This window comes from Plectrocnemia conspersa, unplaced genomic scaffold (genome assembly GCF_051122295.1).
Source record: "Plectrocnemia conspersa isolate PC_06_02 unplaced genomic scaffold, ASM5112229v1 ptg000009l, whole genome shotgun sequence".
NCBI lineage: Eukaryota > Metazoa > Arthropoda > Insecta > Trichoptera > Polycentropodidae > Plectrocnemia > Plectrocnemia conspersa.
This window is the reverse complement of record NW_028277173.1, coordinates 1,888,426-1,911,221: the sequence shown is the minus strand read 5'-3', so window position 1 is coordinate 1,911,221 and position 22,796 is coordinate 1,888,426. Positions and strand designations below refer to the sequence as shown.

The window sequence follows — 22,796 nt, the reverse complement described above, 5'->3', positions numbered from 1 at the left end:
AGAATTCATTTTATAAAAATCGAAAGTAATTGTAGTTATTATAATAAACTAATCAATTTTAAAGGTCAATAATTTTGAAAAGATAATTATTGTATGTTAGATATTTACATGTGTGTAGTGTATAAATCGTATCTATACTGACAAATATCAATAACTACAGCTGTTATAAAATTGACACTTACAAAAAAATATAATTGTTGTCAGACAATAGCCTTTGTCTACTACATACAAGCAGCTTGTTTTTGAATAACAGTTACATAGATAACAAAATCTTTTTTTAAATTGGTATATCTCAGTAAAGAATTTTTGCAATTGGTGAGGTTTGTCAGTATTTAGACGGTATATTCTAAATTTATTAAGATATTCAATTTAAGGATGTATGCCAGAAATTTTAAATTGTATTTTATTCTTTTATTTTAATTAAACAAACCTAATTGATGCTCTCAAACGAAGTACGGTGGTGCATCGGAAACGAGCGCGTGTGAATAAATCCACAATAAAATATAATTTTATTTTGTTTTCGGAATTTAATATTATATATTATGTAAGTTACTTTTGTTTATTTTTATTTGAAAATAATTATAATAATGACAAAACTCTTATTTAAAATATTTTCTTTCAAAAAAAAAAAACGTATATGATACGGTGGATACTAGTTCAGGCTTTCGACGCCCAAGTCAAATTGGTGCTGCAATTTTTATATGCGTATTTATTTGTACGCAACGGCTGTTCTATGTATTCTCTATTCTGTGGATAAAAATCAGGGCATCGAACCGTTATTTTTTTTCGTTCGGGTTCAATTAAAAAATATATATCGGTTCGGTTCCGGTTTTGGTTCCGGAATAAATATCGGTTTTTACGGTTTTCAGTTCAGCTCCGAGTGATTTTTTTAAATGTTTTTATTTGTATTAAAAAATATGTATCTACCATATTTTAAAACGTTTTATTTCTTCAAAGTATATTAATTAATACAATAATCTAATATAACTAATAATAACTAATATTTATTAAATGTATATAATATATGATAACAATATAATTTATTTAACTAAGCATGTAAACAAAGCAAAATCGTATATTCACAGTTGAAGCATATAGGAATTTTAGGTATATTTATTTTTAGCTAAAAAATATTAAAGCTTCCTCTAATTATTGATGTATCTTCCAATGTATTTTCATTTAAAATATTTCGATTGCATCGCAAAATAAACTTTAAGCCAGAGAAAACCCCATTAACACTAACTTGTGTTGCTGAAGCTCCTAAAGCCTCCATTGCATTTTTGTATAAATGAGGATATGTATTTTTATTTTCCTCTCAAAATTATAAAATGTGCTTTTTTCTGTCTAATATTTGTACATGATTAAAGTTATTCAATATGAATTCAATGCACACATTTGTAGAAATAGGAAATCTATATGACTCACATTAACATTTTACTTTACATTTATTTTTATTCCTAAATCAGATATATACTCATCAGTTTTATGGTTTTCCCAGTAACATCCAACTAAAATGTTATATTTGTTTAAAGTTCCTGTTTCTCAAATATGCTAAGCAAGTTTCATAGCAATCTGTAACTTTATCAAAATACATTTTCTTTTTATTTTTCGAAATACTACTATCCTGATTGATTATTTTAATATATATTGTAATTAAATTTTCTCAAATATATTATGAATATATATTTCTTAATATCAAGCCCGGACATTTAACTGTCCATACGACCTTAATCGGAATAGACAAAATGACATGTCCCGTAAGTCTTGTCACCTTAGGATAAGAGCATTCTCTCATTTATCACTCGCACCCGTCCCTTTATGTGCGTGCGAGCCAAAAAGGGGATATCTCAGCATACGCTTCTGATTTGTATGCACGTATTACAAAAAATGTATAAGTATTTTATAATCCCCGAGTACACGCTCCCACTTAGCACGATACCATTTAGAGCGCTCCCACTTAGCACGCACCCACTTAGCACACTTCCATTTAGCACGCTCCCAATTTTTATATATAAGAAGTTGCTAAAGGGTGGTGTTGATTTTCAGCTGCGAGCAGGGGTCTCAGACTTTTTTTGTAAAAGGGTCAGAAATATTTTTAATATTTTTATAGCGGGCTAGTAAGCAAAATTTAAGTGAGCTTAAAAAACGTAATTTGGTCTAAAACTTACAATTTTAGTTTATATTTGGATATTTTATCTAATCGTATATATTACGAATTTTAGACATATATTGCAAATAAGGCAATTGCTTTTTTTGAGATAACATTTCAACAAACTGGGGTTCGAAGTTTGTCACTTCCTATCGTCAAAATTTATTGAAAATGATAATGTTGACCTAAAATTGTCATTTTATGTACTTCATCTTTAAAAATGTGTTTTCGCAAAAGTAGTTACGTTCATCAGCTCCTACTACCTGGATGAGGACAAAAAATACAGATGGTTAAAAAGTTAAATAACTGTACTTATTAGTGAATGGTCCAATAATCCTGTTCTTGCATGTGGGACTTTAAAAAAGCGCCGGTAATTAAGTGGCACGCAAAAACGAAGTTCTTCCACAATTTCCGGATTGTGAATATTCCCTATACTACCAGTATCTTGAAGAAACGTGGTCAACGCGACTTGAGGGAGTCATTTCTCAGTATTACTTGAAAGAATTTTGTGAGAGAAATAAAGAATTTGTCTCATGGTTTCGATATATATTTTGATTTAGTATTATAGTATGCCATGGTGCTCCATTTTGCATGGACGTGAAGATCTTGTAGCCCCAGTTGAATAAAAATGTGTCATTCACAAAACATTCCTGTTAAAGTTATATACTGGTTTAGATTCATTGTTCCATCAACAAAATAAACAGGTCAAACCACATTTCTACTTATAATAGAACATATCTTAACGGAAGGGATATGTTTTACTATTTGAGGGATGATAAAATTTGTATTGCTTCTTGAAAATGCTACACGATTTATCTATCTTTGAAAGTAAGTCATATAATTATCGAATATACATATATATTTTTTTGTTCAAATCAGTTAGAATGTCGAATATGATATTCAGATTAAGGCGATATGTTCTTATAGTTTTAATTATGTTTTCATTAATTGCCTTATTGAGACTTTCAAGTGTTAAATTTGAATAATGTTTCATCAACATATTTAAATACTTTTTCATATTTAAAGCATTAAATATGGAAAATATTATATTTAGCATCCTAAAGAACTGAACAAAGATTCAGCAAATTTTGCGCTGACATATTACAGTTTAAGTAATAAATACAGGTCCATACACGTATTATTCTGTGTTATAAAAAGGAAATGAATAGTAGCTAAACAAACGCGCACAATTAATCGTAATTGACTGGAGATGGACGTCCACGACCTTATTCATCTTCAAGGCTCTCGATATTAGCACTATAGTACCATACGATCCTTAATAGTAAACACTCCAATAAAATTATTTAATTTACAATCAGTTTCTACTGCATATACCACCCGTTTTAATGCATTTATTAGCTTATTTTCTATCTGAAATTCAATAGTCTAATTTGCAGCAGAATTAACAATAAATCAGATAAAATAAAAAAAATTAAAACCGCAATTAATTTTATTAAATATTATACATGTATTATACTTATCTAAGCTATTATATTTACACTGTCTGATACTTACTGTATATACCATACCATACATTAGTGTATTTTGACGTAACATTGTATGTATTGTACATACATACACTATGTGAGTGCATTGTTATTCGGACATTCAAAGAACAACTTAGTACATTGTACAATTTTATGATTAAGTCGTTATCGATGCGTTTTATATGACGAGGGTTCGAATAGGTCGAGTTGTGTAAATAAATATAAATGTAGGTTTATAGGCGAGGGCATACCGGATTTCGAGTTTATCCTCGAGATGAAAAGAGGAAGTGTTCGATGATAAGGAATGACACAGTTAGGCTATTATGTGTAATCCATTGAGTTCGACTAACTTTTTATGCGCATTATTTATGATCATATTCAAGAGAAAATACATTTCTATTATTTACGCCGAGACTAAGGTCAGCTGTCATGAATAATTCTAAAGACAATTTGTACATAAGCTTTTAAAATTGCTCTATGCGTACATAATCTTTTCCTAAAAATAATTTACTACTACGTATTTCTTAAAGAATGCAAAAAAAGCATTACATGCGCTTTTATGATACTGATGATTATTCCAGGTAGACAGTTCTTTCACATTTTCTACGAAATCGCTAACGAAAAATTCTTGTCGTTCCATTTGCAGAGTAATTTAACATCATTCAGTAAAGAATGTTATCAATGATATCGAAGAAGTAAACAGTGTGTATTTGAAATGGTTGAACTAAATTTTGACAGGTGCTGCTCGTATGTATGTAATACAATAGAGAATAGACTAACTTTGTATACATTTTTCTGAAACATAATTTTGTATGATTTCTACATTAGTTTATGCACTAAATTTGATTTCAAGCTCATTAGATCCTGCAATATTAACGTATGTATATATGGTAGACATTAATTGAATTCTTTTTTTATGAATTTATATTAGATTTAAAGCATGTTACAAAAATAGTTTAGTTTATATGGCTAATTTTTTTATATCAGTTAAAATATTTTTAAAACCGTATTTTGTCAGAATGATTTTATCTAAATAAATATACTAGCAATGTATTTTATAACAAGGAAAAGATTAAAGTAAATTGATAGATTTTACTTTAAACTTTATTTTTTGTAAAAGTATGGCTTTAAGGCCTGTTTAATACAGTCAGTAATATACAATAATTATTAAAAGGTCTGCTTTTAAATTAAATGGTGATTATATTTTGACTGATTGTTAAAATTTTTAACAAAGAACGATAATGTGTGTTGATGCTACCACTACTACCACTACTACCACTACTACCACTACTACCACTACTACCACTACTACCACTACTACCACTACTACCACTACTACCACTACTACCACTAATACCACTACTACCACTAATACCACTAATACTACTACTACTACTACTACTACCACTACTACCACTACTACCACTACTACCACTACTACCACTACTACTACTGCTACTACTACTACTGCTACTACTGCTACTGCTACTACTGCTACTGCTACTGCTACTACTGCTACTGCTACTACTGCTACTGCTGCTACTGCTACTGCTGCTATTGCTGCTGCTGCTACTGCTGCTGCTGCTACTGCTGCTGCTGCTGCTGCTGCTGCTGCTGCTGCTGCTACTGCTACTACTGCTACTACTGCTACTACTGTTACTACTGCTACTACTGCTACTACTGCTACTACTGCTACTACTGCTACTACTGCTGCTACTGCTGCTGCTGCTGCTGCTACTGCTGCTACTGATGCTACTGCTGCTACTGCTGCTACTGCTGCTACTGCTACTACTGCTACTACTGCTACTACTGCTACTACTGCTACTACTGCTACTACTGCTACTACTGCTACTACTGCTACTACTACTACTACTACTACTACTGCTACTACTACTACTACTACTACTACTACTACTAACTACTAAATAGTGTATCGACAATCTAGCTGTCATCGATGAATTCCAGTTTTGGGTTCCAGAACATCTTCGAGAATCACAATCGCGTTGGGGCTAGGACGTCCGTACTTGTCGACTTGCCTATGGCTGTCGCCAACCGGCTCCTTAATACGCTGGCATTGTACATTGATCTGTTTAATGTCAGCTACGAGGAGCTGGTCCGGTTCGTATCATTTAATTTTGATATTTTATGATTTTTTTCTTAGCTTCTTTACATGTATTATTTTAATTATATATTTTTGTTGTGTGGTGAAATAATACAATTATTGTTTTCGACCATCGTGACGCATTGGGGTAACCTGTTAGGTTGCAATGATCTCAATTTAATTTAAATAAATACAAAAGGGCTGATTAAAGTATTTTCAAATTGAATTTTGGTCAATAGGAGAGCGCAAAAACAATTATCATAATTCAAAAGTCAAAAGCAATAAAATCGTATCGGCACAATCACGCTAAAACAACATGAATCTTAACTAAATATTTAAAAAAAAAAAATCTGACTGGCCAATATTTGCTCTCTCCCCCCCCCCCCCCCCCCGAAAAAACCCGAAATGACAATTGCAATTAGAAACTCCAACTTTTTGTTGTATATCGATGAGTTATGGAAATGAAATGCTGACAACCATTTATCTATTAGCATCGTTAAGTGCCATGTTTTAGATATTTATTGCAAACGGAATTTTGTCATTATCTAGGTGATAATTAACTGGCTGCAGATTTCCGCTAAAGAACTGAGAATTACGTTTAAGATGAAGTGGAAATTATATTTTTGTCTTCAAAAATACTTTGCATTGTTATAATGAATGCGTTTTACTTTGATAATCCATTAGGGATTCGCGTCTAAAATTATATTTTTGTACAATTCGATTCTCACTTTGTAAGTCGTAATATTGTTATAAAAAGTCTTTAAGTCCATGGTTGAAAACAAACTATAAATAAGTGGGAAATGGTACGAATAAAATAAATTATAAAGCATTCTTTTTGATCATTTAATTATCAATAGGTCCTCTAACCATTATATTCGATGGGCAAAATTTGGAATTTTGAACTTCGGAGGAAAGATAGGAAATTTGGGAATTTATATGTCAAGTTGTTTTTTTTTATAAAGGGGGTAAGAAATAATAAAACAAATTCAAATTCAAAAGTCAAAATCTAAATACAAATTTAAATGAAAATATTGTAAATTAAATAGTACAGCAGTGCAATTATAAATATGTTATATATAGAAATAAAATTTACAAAATTAATCCAAAGCCCAACACATTCGATTTTGACAGTATTTGAAATAATTTACATTTAACTAAAGTTGTAATGTTTGTATCTCCAAATTTACCCAATTTTTTTCACCAAAGAAAAGGATTTTTTCCGTCGGTACATCCCTAGACATTTATCTCTCAGTGAAATATTTTTTATGCATGTCCACACTGGAACTGTCATTGGAGACTCGCTTTGTCATGAGCCGCCAATAACCGAAATGGGGCGCGCCGACTTCAAAAATGTGCAGTTCTTCTCTCGGAAATGCAACGTCGAGACCCTGGTGTACGACGAGGCGTGCCTGGAGATCGCGGCCGACGAGAGTGTCTCCCTTTGGAGGCAGTATTCGAAATGCGACGGCTGCGACTTGGAGCGGGTGCTCACCGTCGACGGAACCAACTCCGCGTTGATACGAACCGTGTGGCCGGTGAGCCTGAGCGTTCGAGATGAGAGCGGCCTCTCCATTTGCAACAAAACCTACTTCTTCGGAGAGTACGGCAGGTATGGAATGAACGTCACAAAAGGCGAGTGCTCCCCGATAGCGGTGATAGAACAACCGGACGAGGCGCTCTTCCCTCTGCTGGTCGCCGTCGTTACCATACTCTCCATCGCCACCCTGTGGTACCTCGTCAAGGGAGCCTATAAGAGAGTTGTCCAGTGGGAAATGTGGAACCGCGTCTTCAGAAGGTACATATATTTATATTTGTTCAAATAGGTAGGTAGTTTCTGTATGATCATAATTATAATATCAACATGAACGTACATTAAATTCATGTGCATTTATATGCACTCCCAAACTAAATTTATTAAACATATAATTAATTGCACTATGATCTAAAAGTTTTGCCACCATTGTGGTTCTAAATCCAATATCCAACAATTAAAAATAAAAATTTAATTTATTAAGCAAATATAGCTAGTTAATTTTACAATAACCCCTTCCCGGTCATGCCCGAGTTAATCGGAAATTTGTATTTTGTGAATTTTCATCTCAAAAATAACAAATTTCCTTTGAAAATTTTGATAGAATTTTTTTATAGCTCTACAGGAAAGGGTTGAGTACTGTGCAGTATCAAAAAGTACTGTAATTCATCTTATTGACGCATCTAATAATTACTCACATTGAGCAGGAAGTGGTTAAAGAAATGTAATCAAAACATTCATAAAAAAATATATCATAAACATAAATAGAATATAAAAAAAACTTAAATTTATGTTTCTTTATTCGGGGTTATTATTATGGGGTTGTATATGGAGTTTTTTCTATGCGGATTTTTTTTTTGTTTATTGTGTTACTCAGCGATTTTCCTACATGATGCCTTCTACAGCTGCAATGGACTCTCATAACTCACCAATAGTTTCACAACTTTCTAGTCTACTCGTACACATACTGGAGTCACAGACATACATCACCATACTGAACTTTCATATTTTTACAAAAAGGTTTTATTCTTCCACTACTCAAAATATGAATAAGTTCTTCACTTTAGTGCTTGTTGTGGCGGTCATTTTAAGCTACTGCTTTGCCTCTCGGTCATTATTCACACCATATGCAACCGGACAATAAAGAATGCAATGAATTTTTAGCGCACTTAAAATTTTTTTTTGACTTCATTTAAAAAATAATATTGATTTTTAATTTGATACATTTTTAACTTTATCTTGCAGAGGCGAAGATGCCGATCTGTTAGTCGGCACGCCCACCTCGCCCATCATGCGAAGGACCAGCACAAGACTTCGATCGGCCGACGTGTTTCGTGGATTCGTCATCGCTTCTATGATATTCGTGAATTACGGCGGAGGCGGATACACTATGTTGAAACACACCCCTTGGAATGGCCTAACTTTTGCCGATTTAATCTTTCCGTGGTTCGCTTGGCTCATGGGTTTCGCGCTGTGTCTTTCGCTCCACACTCGATTAAGGACGGCCATGAAGAGAAGAACTGCCTTTTTCCAGGTATGTATTATATAATGAAACATTTTAAATTATCAGTCTTAGTTTCGTGTGGAATTCGCATTTATTTATATACTATTATTTATAGATTGTTAAACGCTCATTAATATTAATCTTGCTCGGGATAATTATGAGTTCCAAAGGCTACACCATCGAAGATTTAAGAATACCGGGCGTACTACAGAGATTGGGACTATCTTATTTAATTGTAGGAACGCTGGAATGCATCTTTATTGACGCATCTAATAATTACTCACCTGGTATGTCGTATTTTTATTTTATTTTATTATTTTTTTTGTATTATTATACATAAAAAGAAATTAATTTTGCAGGAACAGCAATCTTTCGCGATTTACGTGCAACAGCATGGCAATGGGTCGCCACCGTGATCTTGATTACGATCCACACAACTCTTACTTTTCTATTGAAGGTCCCGAATTGTCCGCGCGGTTATTTGGGTCCTGGAGGATTACACAATCATTCTTTCGCTGAAAACTGCACGGGAGGCGCTGCCGGCTACGTAGATATGTAATTATTTTATTATATTAGTTTTAAGTTTGTAGTACAATACCCGAAGACTCCGCCGGATGTTAAAGAATTTGCTCTGTGTGTTTTACTGTTTTTTTGGTAAACTTGTACTCGGTAAACTTGTGTAGTTTTTAATTAGTTTTTTTACAGATTGATTTTTATTATTATTATAGAGTGGTGTTCGGCGAGTCTCATTTGCACAGAGGAGGCTCTTTCCGCAGTCTTTACCAGGCGAAGGCTCCTTTCGATCCGGAAGGACTTTTGGGAACGTTGACGTGCGCTTTAGTTGTACAGTTTGGATTACAAGCGGCTAGAATTCTTCTGGCATATTCGCATGCGAGGTATTGAATCATCTGGAATTTGCTGATTCACCTAGTGTTCTTATTTTTTGACAATATTTTAGAGCACGCTTATTGCGATGGTTTGTGTGGGGAGTGATTCTCGGTTTGTCGGCTGGAGGGTTATGTACTTTTTCTGCTAATGGCGGTCCCATACCTGTCAATAAAAACCTCTGGTCCTTGTCTTACTGTATGGCGGCATCCAGTTTAGCCTTTTTAATTTTGGTAAGTTTTTTTTATTATACATTTAAGATAACGCACTACAATATATTTATATTTCAGGCTTTCTTGTATTCAATCATCGACGTTTATGCACTTTGGGAGGGTCGGCCGTTTTATTACGCCGGAAGAAATTCACTGTTGTTATATATCGGCCATAGTTTGATGGAAGGCCGTTTTCCATTCGAATGGAAGTTAGATTATCCCTCCCACATGGAGATACTTGCCATGAACTCGCTGGCTGTCATCCTCTGGCTAGCGATTTCGGTGTTTTTGCATAAGAAAAACGTAATATTAGCTCTGTAGAACGATATTAATTATACTCCTAGAAAATTAACCCTGATTATTGATATGATATATGCGTTTTTCATTTTTATAATTGTTTTGCTGTTGATTTATTATCGTCGGGCAATAATGTAAATGTGCCTTTAATTATTTCGTATCGACTGCTAGTCTATGTATTAAGGTTGAGTTTGTAAATAATACAAAAACATAACTAATCTCTTAATAGTTTTATTTTTCCAATATGCAATAAGCACGTTTAGAACACAATTTTGGTAATTAGAATTTGTTCAATTTCAAAACGGAAACGAAACAACGATAGTACGACAAACTGCGTGCGTTCAGTCGGTTGATAACATACATGTTACATCGTTAACTATAATATAATACTGGATATTCAGAGGGCCGAGCTGGCTTCGTCTCGTTCGGCGAGCCGCGAATCGTTCCTAGGAGAGTCTTCTTTCTTGGCCGATTCTTTCTCGCGCTTCTTGCTTCTCTTGCGCCGTTTGGAATCCCTCGTCTTAGGCGATCGTTCGAGCAAGAACAGCGCTTCGTGGAAGTCGTCCGAGCTGAGATTGGACTCCTGCACGTGCAGCACTGAGCTCAGAGCTCCGTCCGTCGACGATTTCGGGAACTGGAACATTTCTCTGTCGCGCTCTGGCTCGTTGGCGCTCCTGGATTTAAGCTCGGAGCGGTCCCTCGGCCGTGCTTCGTCGCCAAACTCCCGCGATCCAAGCAGCGGTCTAGCCGATCTGGTCTTTCGAACAGGCCTCGCGAACGGAGAAGCCGGTGGAGATTCGTACGAGGTCTCAACCTTTTCTCTCTCATCGAGGTTCGAACGTTCCGGTGCGGGAGCGCTGCTGATAAAAATACCTCCACCGTGACAGCCGGCGTACACGGGAGGCTCGTCCAACGCGCAGTCGATCACCAGCCCGGGATCGTCCTCGTCGTAAAACACGTCGTCGCTGAAATGTGACGGAGGCAGTACCGGGGCGTCGAGAGTGTCGTCGGAGAAGCGACCGGCTCTGCGCCTTTCACGTGCGGGGTTGGTCGGGGTGGCGGAGCGCAGCAGGGACGGCGTGTACGGCTCCGGAGAAGCCGGAGACAACGAGGGGGACGTGACGCGGACTACCACCGGACTGGAGGGCATCGCGCCGGATCCGCAGCCCCTCACCACTTTCTGTCTCGCTTTTGGAGATCGTTGCTCGCCGGGCTCACGACATATAGACACCCCGGAGATATACAGAGTCGGGGATTTAGGAATGCCCGTCTCCGATTCACACTCATTACTACTATCCGTCTCGAGGCCCCTCTTGGTCTTGGTCCCGCCTTCATCTCCCACTGCCTCATCGCATATTTTAATGGAGAGGGTCGGTGCAGCATCTGAGATCTTGCTCTTCTTTGGGCTGTCGATTCGAAGCCTCGGCGGACTCCGCTCTCCGATATGCCTTTCAGAGCTGCAGGCTTTTACTGTGCCTCCGGTCCTATCGCCGGCCCTCGGAATATGATCCGAATGCCTCCGGAACGAGTCCGTTGTCAGCTCGTCTCGGCTCGAGCGATTCACCCTTAGATGGCTCGAATTCAAATCTGGCAGGCGAATAGTCTTTTCTGTGAAATCGAACGCCTCGGGGTCGACTTTTCCCCGCCAGTCGACGCTCACGGTTTTGGGAGCGTCTGCATCTGGAACCACTTTCTTATCGTAGTACCTGGGAGTGGAAGGACCTGCAGATTTGTTCTTAACGCACTTCTTCTCGCAGCAGAACTCTCCCCGCGGTAGATTCTTTGGGAAGTTGTGGATCTTCTTGCGTGGGTCTTTCTGAGACTCGGTGTCGATCTGGACGCATCCGGAGTTACCGCCAGAACGAATCGACGACTTAGAGCAGCGTGGCGAATCACGACGGCGGAAGTTTTGACTTTCTTCAAGACGTTTATCCGTATATTCGAAAACATTCTCGTCGTCGTCGATTATGATTGGTTCATCAATGATCTTAGTGCCTCTGAAAAGTGAAGATAATTACGTTGCTGTTAGGCGTTCATGTTTATTTCAATGTAACACTTACGTCGTAGTGTCATCCGTGCTTGAACTTCGAATCGAAATATCTCCCATGCTCCAGGATCTCCTGGACTTGCCTCCTATCTGACGCAATAGTGGAGGCCTCTGACCTGCGACTCCCGAACGCAACAAAGGAGGTCTGGTTTTCAATCCTGAGAAAATAAAATCCTTAATAATAATTCAATTTCATATTTTTAAAGACAATTTGAAATACCTTCATTGCAGTAATTAATAAATCCTGATATACTAGGATTTTCACCATCAGACTGTAACAAAACAATATATTTTTAGGTTTTTTACTGAAAATATTTCACATTTCTTTCAGTGTCATATATAAGAGTTTTAAGAATGATTCCTTGAGTTTGAATAATTAGTGCAAAAAAATCAATTAATTGACAGGATTTTATTGATATTATTAAATTTTCGTTTTTGAGCTTTATTTATTAATAATTTTGTTCAAAACATATGATTTCCATTTTTAATAAGATTTATTCGTTTTGAACTTTTCCCGAGTAGTCTATCAAACTAAAACAAGTTTGAGTGCAAAGGGTTTATCATTGAATGCAAACATACCATGTAGATATACTATATACTAACCTGTTTTGGGAACGAAATTTTGTCTTGTTTTGCTCCCAAAATGTCCAGACCCAATGCTAAGTTCGGAAGATCTAGTGGTGAACGTCCCAGCGCTTTCAGAAAATAGCCCACTGTGATATCGGCGGCTCTCGACCAACTTTCGTCCTTTTGATATATTTTAAATATTACAACCACATAATGGAACAACCAGATTATATAAACATTAGTTTTATTTACTCGGTTGGCATTCCTGTTGAGCGAGGACGTGTTGGACTCTAGCAAATCCTCATGGGATGCTTCCCTCCGTTCCTTGGTTATGCTCCAAGATGGTCCTTCTATTGATTGTAGCGTAGAAAGTTCTCTATACTGTCCAGCGCAACCACTGGATCCCTCTCCAGCGAATTTGTCATCGGAATCCGTTCTGAAACGAGCTCCCGTTTCCTGGAGAGAGAGCTGGATCGCCAACTTCAGCTGGTCGTCCGACAGGTTCTTATCTTCTGTGTTTCAAATACGGTTTTATAGTCAGTGCTACAATTTGATTCATTAAAAGATATCTCTCACCATTGTCCGAAGATGCTCCGATGGATACTGAGATATTTAGCCTAGCTGGACGCTGTCTGTTTCGCGTCAATGTAGTGTCTGAAAAAAACCATCTATTTTCCACTTTTTATCCTTTGAAAGTATGTAAGAAAAAAATAAACTCACCCTGCGAAGTTGAAGACCCATCCGATTCGTGACCTCTGCGAGCCTGCTCCTCTAGCATTTGAAGTCTGGACATTTCCAATGCGATGATCAAGTCCATGTTGTATTCGGACACGTTGATGCGGTAAACTAAAACAATATTTAATCAGAATCGAATCTCGTTTGATAAATATATCGTTGCTACTACCATCGCCGTCGTTCACGGGAGTTGATCTTTCCGGAACGACTCTAGGTGACACGGAAGGTTGTGGTTCCTGTAAAAAAATGTAGTTGATACAATTGTAGAATTTTCACACGTTATTACTTTTGCCCACTCACAGCAACTCTGTCAGGATCTAGAGGGTCAGGAGCTCTTAAAGGTTCCCCTCGAGGTCCAAGCGGGAATCTCCAAGGGTCCCTGGGATCCAGTCTACCGCGAGCCAATAATCGCGCCTTAAAAATACAAAGAGGTTCGATAAATACATAAAATTGAGAGATCGTTGTTATTATTAATTTACCATCATGCGCAATTCTTGCGCAGATATAGCTGCAGGAGGTGCAGGCGGTCTGACCAGTCTCATAACTGCGAGTCTCCAACGTTTCGTAGCAGCGGTGGCTCTTTTGAGAGCAAGTAACGGAGCTTCGATCACTTCACAGGCGATTAAATTAGACAGTCGAGAAACACATCGTTCCAGCTCATCCTAAAAGGAAGATTTAATATAGCTTCCGTTTTGCTGCTTTCCTATATCTATTGCATACCTGCGCGTAGTGAAAAGACGGTCGATGTGGAGCGTTTGGAGATAATGCGTAGCTGTAAGTGCAGCAACCTATCAAAACGCGTCTGCTGAGTCCCAGTTCTCTGGCGGCGTTTTCTAATATGCCGTTACTGGCGTCTGAAATAAAATACTCGATAGGTTATAATACCGAAATTTAGCCAACGTTTATACGACGCACTGTTGTGATCCAAGGCCTTGGCTTTAGCAGGAGTGGCTATCAACAAGGGTCTTTCGGCTATCCATCTCTGTTCGTGTCGGCGATAGCGAGCGCACTGCACGGCGAATCGCCACTGCTCTTGGGCTTCTACGTTTTGAATCTGAAACGAACATCCGGTTGTTAAAACAAGCTATAAATTGGAGCTTCAATCGAATCGCTAGATTACTCTGGCTTCCGCAAGTGCCGTTCCTCTGGACTGTTCCGCGCGAGCCGTGGCCTCTTCCCTGGTGCATCTGAAGTAGCCTCCCGTCGCTGATCCGTGACGCTTCCAACTCTCGAGACACACCCAACAGAAGTCGAACTTGCACTAAAAACGATACGAACATCGGAAGACGCTCAATCGTCTGAATTCACGTTCAGATTTCTTGTTACCTTGGTACATTTCATGTGGTTGCAGCCGTCGTTCTTTTGAATGGGACAGGAGCACGATGGACACGGTTTACAGTGCGCTAAAAGCCACAAAGAAGATGCCGCGCTTTCGGCGCCCCCAGCGGCGGAAGCCAGAGGAGCCGGAGGAGTTGCGCCGGCTCTAGCGGTCCACCGAGCCCACGCCGCGCAGCCGATCGGAGGATGAGGTTCACCGTTGCATTCCCAGCAGAAGAAATGAAAGTCTCCGCAGTCGACCCCTCGTGACACGGTCGGATAGCCCATTGCAGTGCCTCCCTCTCCGTCCAAGACGTCGTCATCAGCCGCTGGCGGTATCTGAAAATGTGAATTCGAGTTTTAAATGAATTCTTGTACACAAGACACGCCATAATAGATTCATCGCTTACCGCCAATTCGGTCTCGTGCAGTTTGACGGCTCTTCCACAACCAGCCACCGGGCACCACTTCATCCCACGAGAACTCTCTACGAACGCCTTGATGTCAAACAGTAGATACTTTCTCTGCGTCCTAGGAGTGAGGCAACGCTGCAGCAGGTGGTGCGGTGCGGCTCTGCGACATCTTGGTGCGGGGCACGCTGGTCTTGGCTCTCCTTCGCACACGCGCCCTTTCAGATAACGTCCCCAGCACCCAGCGCAGAAGACGTGGCCGCAACCACCACTACCGGCGTCGAGCGCACTCACTTCTTCGCAGCAGATGCCACACTGCAACGCATACTTAGATTATTCCAGCTCCTCGTAGCTATCACCGAAAATAGCATTGTTAAACTCGCTGAGAAGCTTAATGTATCAAGTGAGGGAAGCTTTAAGACACTCTACGATCCCTACTGTAAAGACATATATGAAATTTCCTCTTAATCCTGTTAGAGTACTTCGCTTTGCGAAGATTCCAGACAATGGAACGTATTGTATACAATGAAACTGAGCATCATTGATGTCTAGTCGCAAATTTTGGCGATGTGCATCTCAAGTCATTGATTGAAGCCCCGGAATTTCGCTGGCGAAGAAGAGCTAGGACATATAACAGTGTGCCACTTTGGCAACGCTGAAATTTAGCTGGTTGTCAATTGGTCACTTCTGCAGCGACTTTACTCTAAAATGAGCGAAATACTTGTCGGGGCAATGAGTACAATAGTCAACATATTGCCGGTGATCAGCAATTAACAGGTAGGAAAAATCTGGCAGGATTATAGAAATCATGCAGGATTTTAGAAATCATTCTCACTACTGGATACATTTCGCAGAAGCTTACTTCGATAGTTTTTCGTTCTCCATCAGCTGAGAAAGCTTCCTCCGGATGCTCGCTGTCCAGCGATCCTCCTGGCAGCGAGACTCCAGCCGATTGACAGCACCCAGCCGCGTCCTTCATCCACCTTTCGACAAGCGCGTCTCTGCACCACTCTGAAACATTGCTGAGTTGGAAGCAGTCTCGGGGGCGCGGTAGCGAGTTGCTCACCGTTGTCTCTAAGCAGCGCTTCTGCCGTGAAAAGCGAAACTCTGAGCATGTCGCTCGTATCAACCAGCAGCCGATCTTTAGCTTCGCGGAGTTGCTGTGGTCGAAGCCCCTCGTGCGAATCGAAGCCCCCTGCCCCTCCTGCTAAGGCCGCCTCCTCTGCCTCTTCCTCGTTCACCTCCAAGGACGTCCAGGCCCATCGCTCAGCGCACCAATCGACGGGTTCTTCGGACTGAAAGCGGATCGTCATGAGACAACGGCCGCAAAGGATCGAACTAAAAGAGTACTCACAAAGAGCGCAGCCCTCTCGACAATAGCTGCCAATCTGGCATGGCCTGCAACTAGAGCTCTCTGCGCTGCTGTTCTGCCCGATGAGTCTCTGGTGAGGGAGCGAGCGCCAGCCGCCAGCAGGAGGCGCACGCCGCTGTTGAGGCCCGCTCCGGCGGCGAGGTGCAGCGCGCTGTTTCCCTCCTGCGAACGAACGGTACGATAGATCGTAACAGGTCAAACGGACGTGATTTGACGACGGTTGGCATACCCTGTCGAGTGCGTCCAGCTGCACTCGCTCCCTCTCCTCGGATGAAGGCAGGCGCCCTCCTCTCCATTGCAGCAACAGAGCGACGCAAGCGGCTCTCCTTTCCTGAGTGCTGGCAGTGAGTGCTCCGGCAGAAGCGTCGGTCTCGGGTCGCCGATCGCCTTCGCCTCCTGCGACGCATTACGGCGTTACGTATTGCGGTTAACTATGAGTATTGCAGGCTACTACTAACCGGCGATCCGCACGCATCCCACGGATACGCGGCCGCTCGCCGGAGGGAAGGTCGTCCCTGCACTACACGCGCTATGCAGCACCGTCTCATCGAATGCGTTCCTCTTGTTGGGGTCTCCTCCGAGATCGGCGAGGAACGTCCGCAGCAGATGTTTCATTCCTAGATTAAACTTATATACTTTTAGGCACGCTAAGAATGAACTACAACTTATTATGAGGATAGTATGTCTTTGCATCACAATATCTGTAACTGTATTAATTAATTATCGAACCTAGATTGATATTATTATATCTGAAAAAACATTTTTTTAGAGTTATGCTTCAAGCTTAAATATGTTGACCATATATCATTATTTATAAACCAAAAGGATTGATGTGTCTCAAAATTACACTATAAAAATATATAATAAGCAACTTTAAACTTTTAGACACTTTCTTCCCACTAGGGGTTGCAAAATGTTAAAAATAAAATTTCACCCATTAGTTTTCCGCAAAATAATAATCTTAATTACTGCCAATGACGAATTAAAGTCTTTGCGTTTTAATAAAATTTTTGACATATTATATGTTCTGTTCCATCTAGTTGCACAATCCAAAACTGGTCTCTTGATATTAAAATCCTTAAATTTGAGGACAATTTAATTATCAATTTATAAACTACTTTGTTCAGAACAGTAAACACCCCATGAATAACTCTGCAACGAATCTATTTAAAAGGAGGGTTATATAAATTGGCTTCATATATATTTTTTCATCTATTCCGAATTTTATTATATATTTATTGCAAAATGCTAAAAACACGTGCCTAACAATTTACCATTCACACATTAACAAGACGATTACTTTGAAAATTTGATTTAAAGTCATTGAAAAAATCAACTTGTGTTCCAAATAAATGTTTTCGACCAATTTCGTTATGTAATTAACCTGTAAATATTATTATAAGCAATTAGCTCGACCGAAGCAAAAATCTTATTGCATACCGCAAGCGCAAATCCAAAGAGTAGCGGTATAAAACACTATATTTTTTTAATTAAAATATATTTTATAAAATGCTTACAATATTTGCGCATTTTATTTTATATATAGCTTATTTAAATTGTACTATATTTTGTTATAATAAACTCAATTTAAACATTATTTCAAAATATACAAAACTATTCCAAAAAATTCAAATATTGCCCTAGCGCACTGGTCATTCGCTACAATAAAGAAACGCTAATGCGCAGTTTATATATTTTAATACACACTAAAGAAAATGTTTCTCAATCTATGTATTTATTTAATGTTCATTTTTTATTATTGTAATGCATAAACAATTAGTTTTATGGAACAAAGTATTTATTTAAATGGTAAATCTGTTAAATAATTCCCTGTTATATAGCACCCTTTAAAATTCGCAACATTTCGAAACGAAATAAACCAATATTTTTCCGGTTTTCGGCTCAGTTCCGGTTCGAAGCCCTGGTTTTATTAGATTGCAATCAAACTATATAAACGTTATAGAATATTTAAGACCTCTATTGATCGCTCTTTGAAAACAATATGGCGGATCGAACTGACTTTGTTAAAATATTTTAAATAATCGCGTATAAACTAGCATTTCATAGTCACTAATATATTAGTAAAAAAAAAGACATTTACCACTCTTCTCGCGCAAAATTCGAGTGGCTTCAATGCTTTACTTTACTTTAATATCTTTTATTGTTGTACCTAAACTTATAAAAATAATAATAATGAAATCGTTTAATAATAAGTCGAATTGATTTTAACAACTATCTTCTAGTTTCGTTTAAAATATTGCGCTTTTACGAGCCCGTCATATGATGAGCCTCGCGCTGGTGAACCGACGCGACGTGGTGCGCATAGCATGGAAAAGGTTAAAAGTATTTATTTTGTAATATTTTTATTAAAAATCGGTCTCCATGTAAATTAAAATAAAAAGTAGCTCCCAATATTAAAAAATAATGCAACACCCGTTTTTTATACGACTACACTAAAATGATCATAATTATGTAGGTCTCTCGTTTGAGGTTTTTATCATCCATTAAAATTTTTACTGGTGCGAAAAAAACTATATTATTTGCGAAGTCAGCATTTTATTTTATTATTTTACTTGCAATCTGTCACTTTAATTAAAGAAGCTTTAACGCTTTTTTATCAAACGTTGAGGTTCTTGGCCGCGCAGTGAGAATATTTTCTCATAAACTGACACTTCACTCGAAGAAAACAAAATGTGAAAGTTTTATTTAATGTAATAAATCCCGAGATAATAATTTTTATCTCGGGATAGATGTGAGACTTATACCGTATCTGGCCGCATAGTGCATGGCGGTGTTATGGTGCCTGCCCTCTCCATAGCTGGCGTTAGGATCGAAGCTCTTGCTAAGGTCGGGGCAGCCCTGGTAGACCTGCATGGCGGCATATTCGTCGCCATTCTGCACGTACTTCTTGAACTTGGACGAGGCGCTGCCCATCGTCGCTCAGCTGTCATGACGGGGACGGAGGGCGAGGGCGCGCCATCACGCCTCCGCCCTCTCCCGGTCCCGTCCGGCTCCCGAACCACAAAGGCGAGGTCCCGCGCGCATGTGCCGAACCCCGACCCCGTCGATAACGCACGACCATTCAAATTACGCACCCCTTATTCCCCTCTCTATTCCATAAATACGATGGCAAAATAAAAAATATCATTCATATTTTATCTTTTAGGCTCACAGGTTTAGCTGAAGCCATCAAAAACAGTGACAATAACAACTCTTCGTCTTGCTGACATATCACATGATTACATTTTTTAGCTGAAAACTAATTCATAACACATTTCAACTTAATCTTATGTTGCTATCCCTGGAGTCCGTCGAGTTTCTTGAAAGCACTTATAACTTAAAGTGCGATAAGCCAATGATTTTTTTAATGGTTTTATCATACTTTTATGTATGAAAAAACACTTCAAAGCGGTTCCGAGAAACGCCTTTTTGCCGAACGGTTGCCATATATGTGTATCAAACATATTCAATTCATTATGAAATATAATATACAGTATAAAATCTCTATATAGAGTTCTTCTCTTACTTTTCATAGTGTGAAAAAAATTACAACAATTTTTATTTATTCTTCACTGTCAAAATTGTTCCCTTAAACCTTTGATTAGTGAGTTAATTTTTAAACATTTATTAATTTGTTAGTATACACCTGGAAGTGAGTTAATTTTATGTATTTTTCTATAATTATTTCTGTTGTTATTTATTTATTATTATTTAATATTGCATTTATAGTAAATTATAGAAAAAAAACCGTGATTCTCAACGTTTTATTGCTTGGATTTATTCCACTACTTTTTCGTATTTTCGTGTTTTAATAATTTATTTATAACACTTCAATTATCAAATTTCGTAAATTTACTTTACATATTTTTCATGTATTATTCGGCTTTTGTGGATTTTTTTATATCAATTCAGATTCTCATATAAAATATTTTTGTTATGCTCATTTATTTCGAATTATTTTCTATAAAAATCATTTACTTTAAATAAAATTAAAAACTTATCATAAAAATATGTTTTTTACTTATTATTTCTTTAGTTAACTATCTGGGGTACCGCAAAACAGTGAAAGTTTGATCAACGTACATGTACGGCGATACCGCTCAAAGGGTTTAGCTCAGTCCTATCTATATTATGGCAGCACGCTAGAGCTCACCGTTATTAGCCCAATGCATTACAACGGGGTAAACACAATCAACAACTAAGTAAGTAGTGTAGAGTCATTCGAATATTCCATTATTCGAATTATTTGCCTGATTTACAACTATATGAATATTTTAATAATTGATCGAATATTCGTGAAATATTCGTTTATACTATCACGAATGAAATTTGAAAAAATCTTATAATGAAACAATTTGTGTACTTGAACAACACAGGTAGTCATTTTTGCTCTCAATATACCCGAGTGACTAGTGCCGCTGCAAAAGCCATGGTCCTTTATTTTGTTTTAAAATGCGAGACAATGGGACGCTTCTTCGCAGCAAAAAATGTTTTTCCGCATTCGACAAACATTTTCGAATATAATGTTTATCAACGGTCTCTATTATGACAGAAATTTACAGAATTCGTTCGTGGAACAAAACATAATGTTGAAATGGCCAACCCTTTATTATTGTTTAGCGCCTATCTCAAAAACAGGTGTGCGTCGCGAATTTTTGTAAAGTTCGTATTACGTTTTTGTATTTGTTGTTTCAAAATGCAAAGATTTTTTTACAATCAGTTTATTAATTTGACTGCGACTAATTTAATACAAGTTATTTAATGTATGTGCCAATCCGCACAAAACAAACGCTGACACGGATACGATATTTATGTATTTAAAATTTGTTCCAACATTATTAGCTATTTTACATACAATAAATTCGATAAAATCATGTATTTAAAATGTTTCATTAATTTTGCTGAATTAATTTAATCGCAGCTGAACTTAATGCTGCTGATTTAAAATAGCTGAAATGATGTTCCTGGTCAAAAAGAAAAATTAATAAGTAATATTAAGTAATTCGCACAGTATTGTATTATGCATATGTTGTAAAATTCAAAAGCTTGTCAATTATGAAAGTAATTAATGATTAATTAAAATAAATAATATTTACCACTAATTGCTTTTTAATTAAATAATATTTTACGGGCTAATATTTTTTTGTACTAATTAGCTAAATAAATTAATATCGGTAAAAACCGAGAAAAAATTACGAATATATTCTAATACTTCAACCGATTTTTATTCAGTATTCGAATAGTTAAAAACTACGAATAATTGAGAACCCTAGTAGTAAGGCTGAAATCAAAGTCTGTAAATAAAAGTAAAGAGAGATATTATTTATTAATTGTAAATCATTATTAGTTTACAATCAATATATGTCACTATGCATTATCTAGCTCCTAATTATCCCGATATGTATCATTAAGATTATGAAACTATAGTAAATCCAAATATGTATTGATCAATCAGAATTATAATTATATATAATAATAATCACTAATTCCGATCTCGTAAATACGATAAAAACTAAAAAAACATTGGGGTACATATGAAATTCGAAACCTTATGTATTTGCTGTACTATTCAACAATTTATACCACTGATCTATAGTTCTGGTATATTATTGCATTCATCTCTACGAGATCAAAACATACAATGTGTATTTTTATAGCAATTATTTTTGTTGCGAACTAGCATTTGATACTTTGATCGTGCGTGATTATTGACAGCTATCTGATTTACAGTGCCGCCAACATAGGAATTTCGTATTGGATCAACCTGTATTATTTGTTTTAGGCTTTTTAATAAATTCATATTTTAAAAATACGCTCGACTTCTGTGTTCGGCGAACGTGTGCAATATTCAAAGTGACGGACGTTTGCAACAATAAAGCATTAAAGTGAAACAAATAAAAAAAATTACGTGATGTAACCCTTTGACCGCATATGACAGCTATAGAGGTGATTTAGAAAATCGCCAGTATGTATTGAACACTTAAAGGTATCATGAACTATTGAGCCTTGTAATATGTTTTTTTTTTGTATAATTTAAGGTTAAAAAAATTTTAATTTATTGAAATAATATTTAAATAACTTATGGTATATATAGGTGCTCCTCCACGTATTAGCAAATTTCGAAATGGGGCGCAAAAATATCAGTCGCAGTGAAAGAGTTAAACAATAGAAATAAAAAATAT

The 22,796-nt window shown here is 37.4% G+C and overlaps 3 protein-coding genes across 5 annotated transcripts; 2 read left to right on the top strand and 1 right to left on the bottom strand.

The window, feature by feature from the left end:
- Positions 1-4,706: 4,706 nt before the first annotated feature.
- On the top strand, positions 4,707-6,080 carry LOC148231518 (uncharacterized). Its single transcript, XM_088192759.1, has one exon. It carries the CDS (start codon positions 4,878-4,880, stop codon positions 5,559-5,561), a length of 684 nt encoding a protein of 227 aa, XP_088048885.1. The 5' UTR covers positions 4,707-4,877; the 3' UTR covers positions 5,562-6,080.
- A 932-nt stretch (positions 6,081-7,012) lies between these two features.
- LOC148231517 (heparan-alpha-glucosaminide N-acetyltransferase-like) lies at positions 7,013-10,386 on the top strand. Of its 2 annotated transcripts, none has more exons than XR_015810742.1 (7): positions 7,013-7,532; positions 8,514-8,802; positions 8,888-9,059; positions 9,132-9,327; positions 9,478-9,668; positions 9,731-9,890; positions 9,948-10,386. XR_015810742.1 is itself a non-coding variant. In XM_088192758.1 (7 exons), exons 1-7 carry the CDS (start codon positions 7,066-7,068, stop codon positions 10,188-10,190), a joined length of 1,695 nt encoding a protein of 564 aa, XP_088048884.1. In that variant the 5' UTR covers positions 7,013-7,065; the 3' UTR covers positions 10,191-10,386. The 2 variants fall into 2 exon arrangements, 1 of the variants encoding a protein (XP_088048884.1); XM_088192758.1 differs by having other exon boundaries at positions 9,501-9,668.
- LOC148231516 (uncharacterized) lies at positions 10,382-19,721 on the bottom strand. Of its 2 annotated transcripts, none has more exons than XR_015810741.1 (21): positions 19,380-19,721; positions 17,073-17,231; positions 16,844-17,010; positions 16,597-16,776; positions 16,309-16,537; positions 16,105-16,253; positions 15,243-15,557; positions 14,842-15,171; positions 14,636-14,776; positions 14,431-14,569; positions 14,236-14,369; positions 13,995-14,177; positions 13,816-13,929; positions 13,685-13,751; positions 13,501-13,626; positions 13,357-13,448; positions 13,033-13,292; positions 12,817-12,960; positions 12,434-12,485; positions 12,227-12,371; positions 10,382-12,163 (listed from the first exon to the last, which is right to left on the bottom strand). XR_015810741.1 is itself a non-coding variant. In XM_088192756.1 (21 exons), the coding sequence occupies exons 1-21, from the start codon at positions 19,546-19,548 to the stop codon at positions 10,564-10,566; spliced, it is 4,881 nt and encodes a 1,626-aa protein (XP_088048882.1). In that variant the 5' UTR covers positions 19,549-19,698; the 3' UTR covers positions 10,382-10,563. The 2 variants fall into 2 exon arrangements, 1 of the variants encoding a protein (XP_088048882.1); XM_088192756.1 differs by having other exon boundaries at positions 13,357-13,434; positions 19,380-19,698.
- Positions 19,722-22,796: the final 3,075 nt, after the last annotated feature.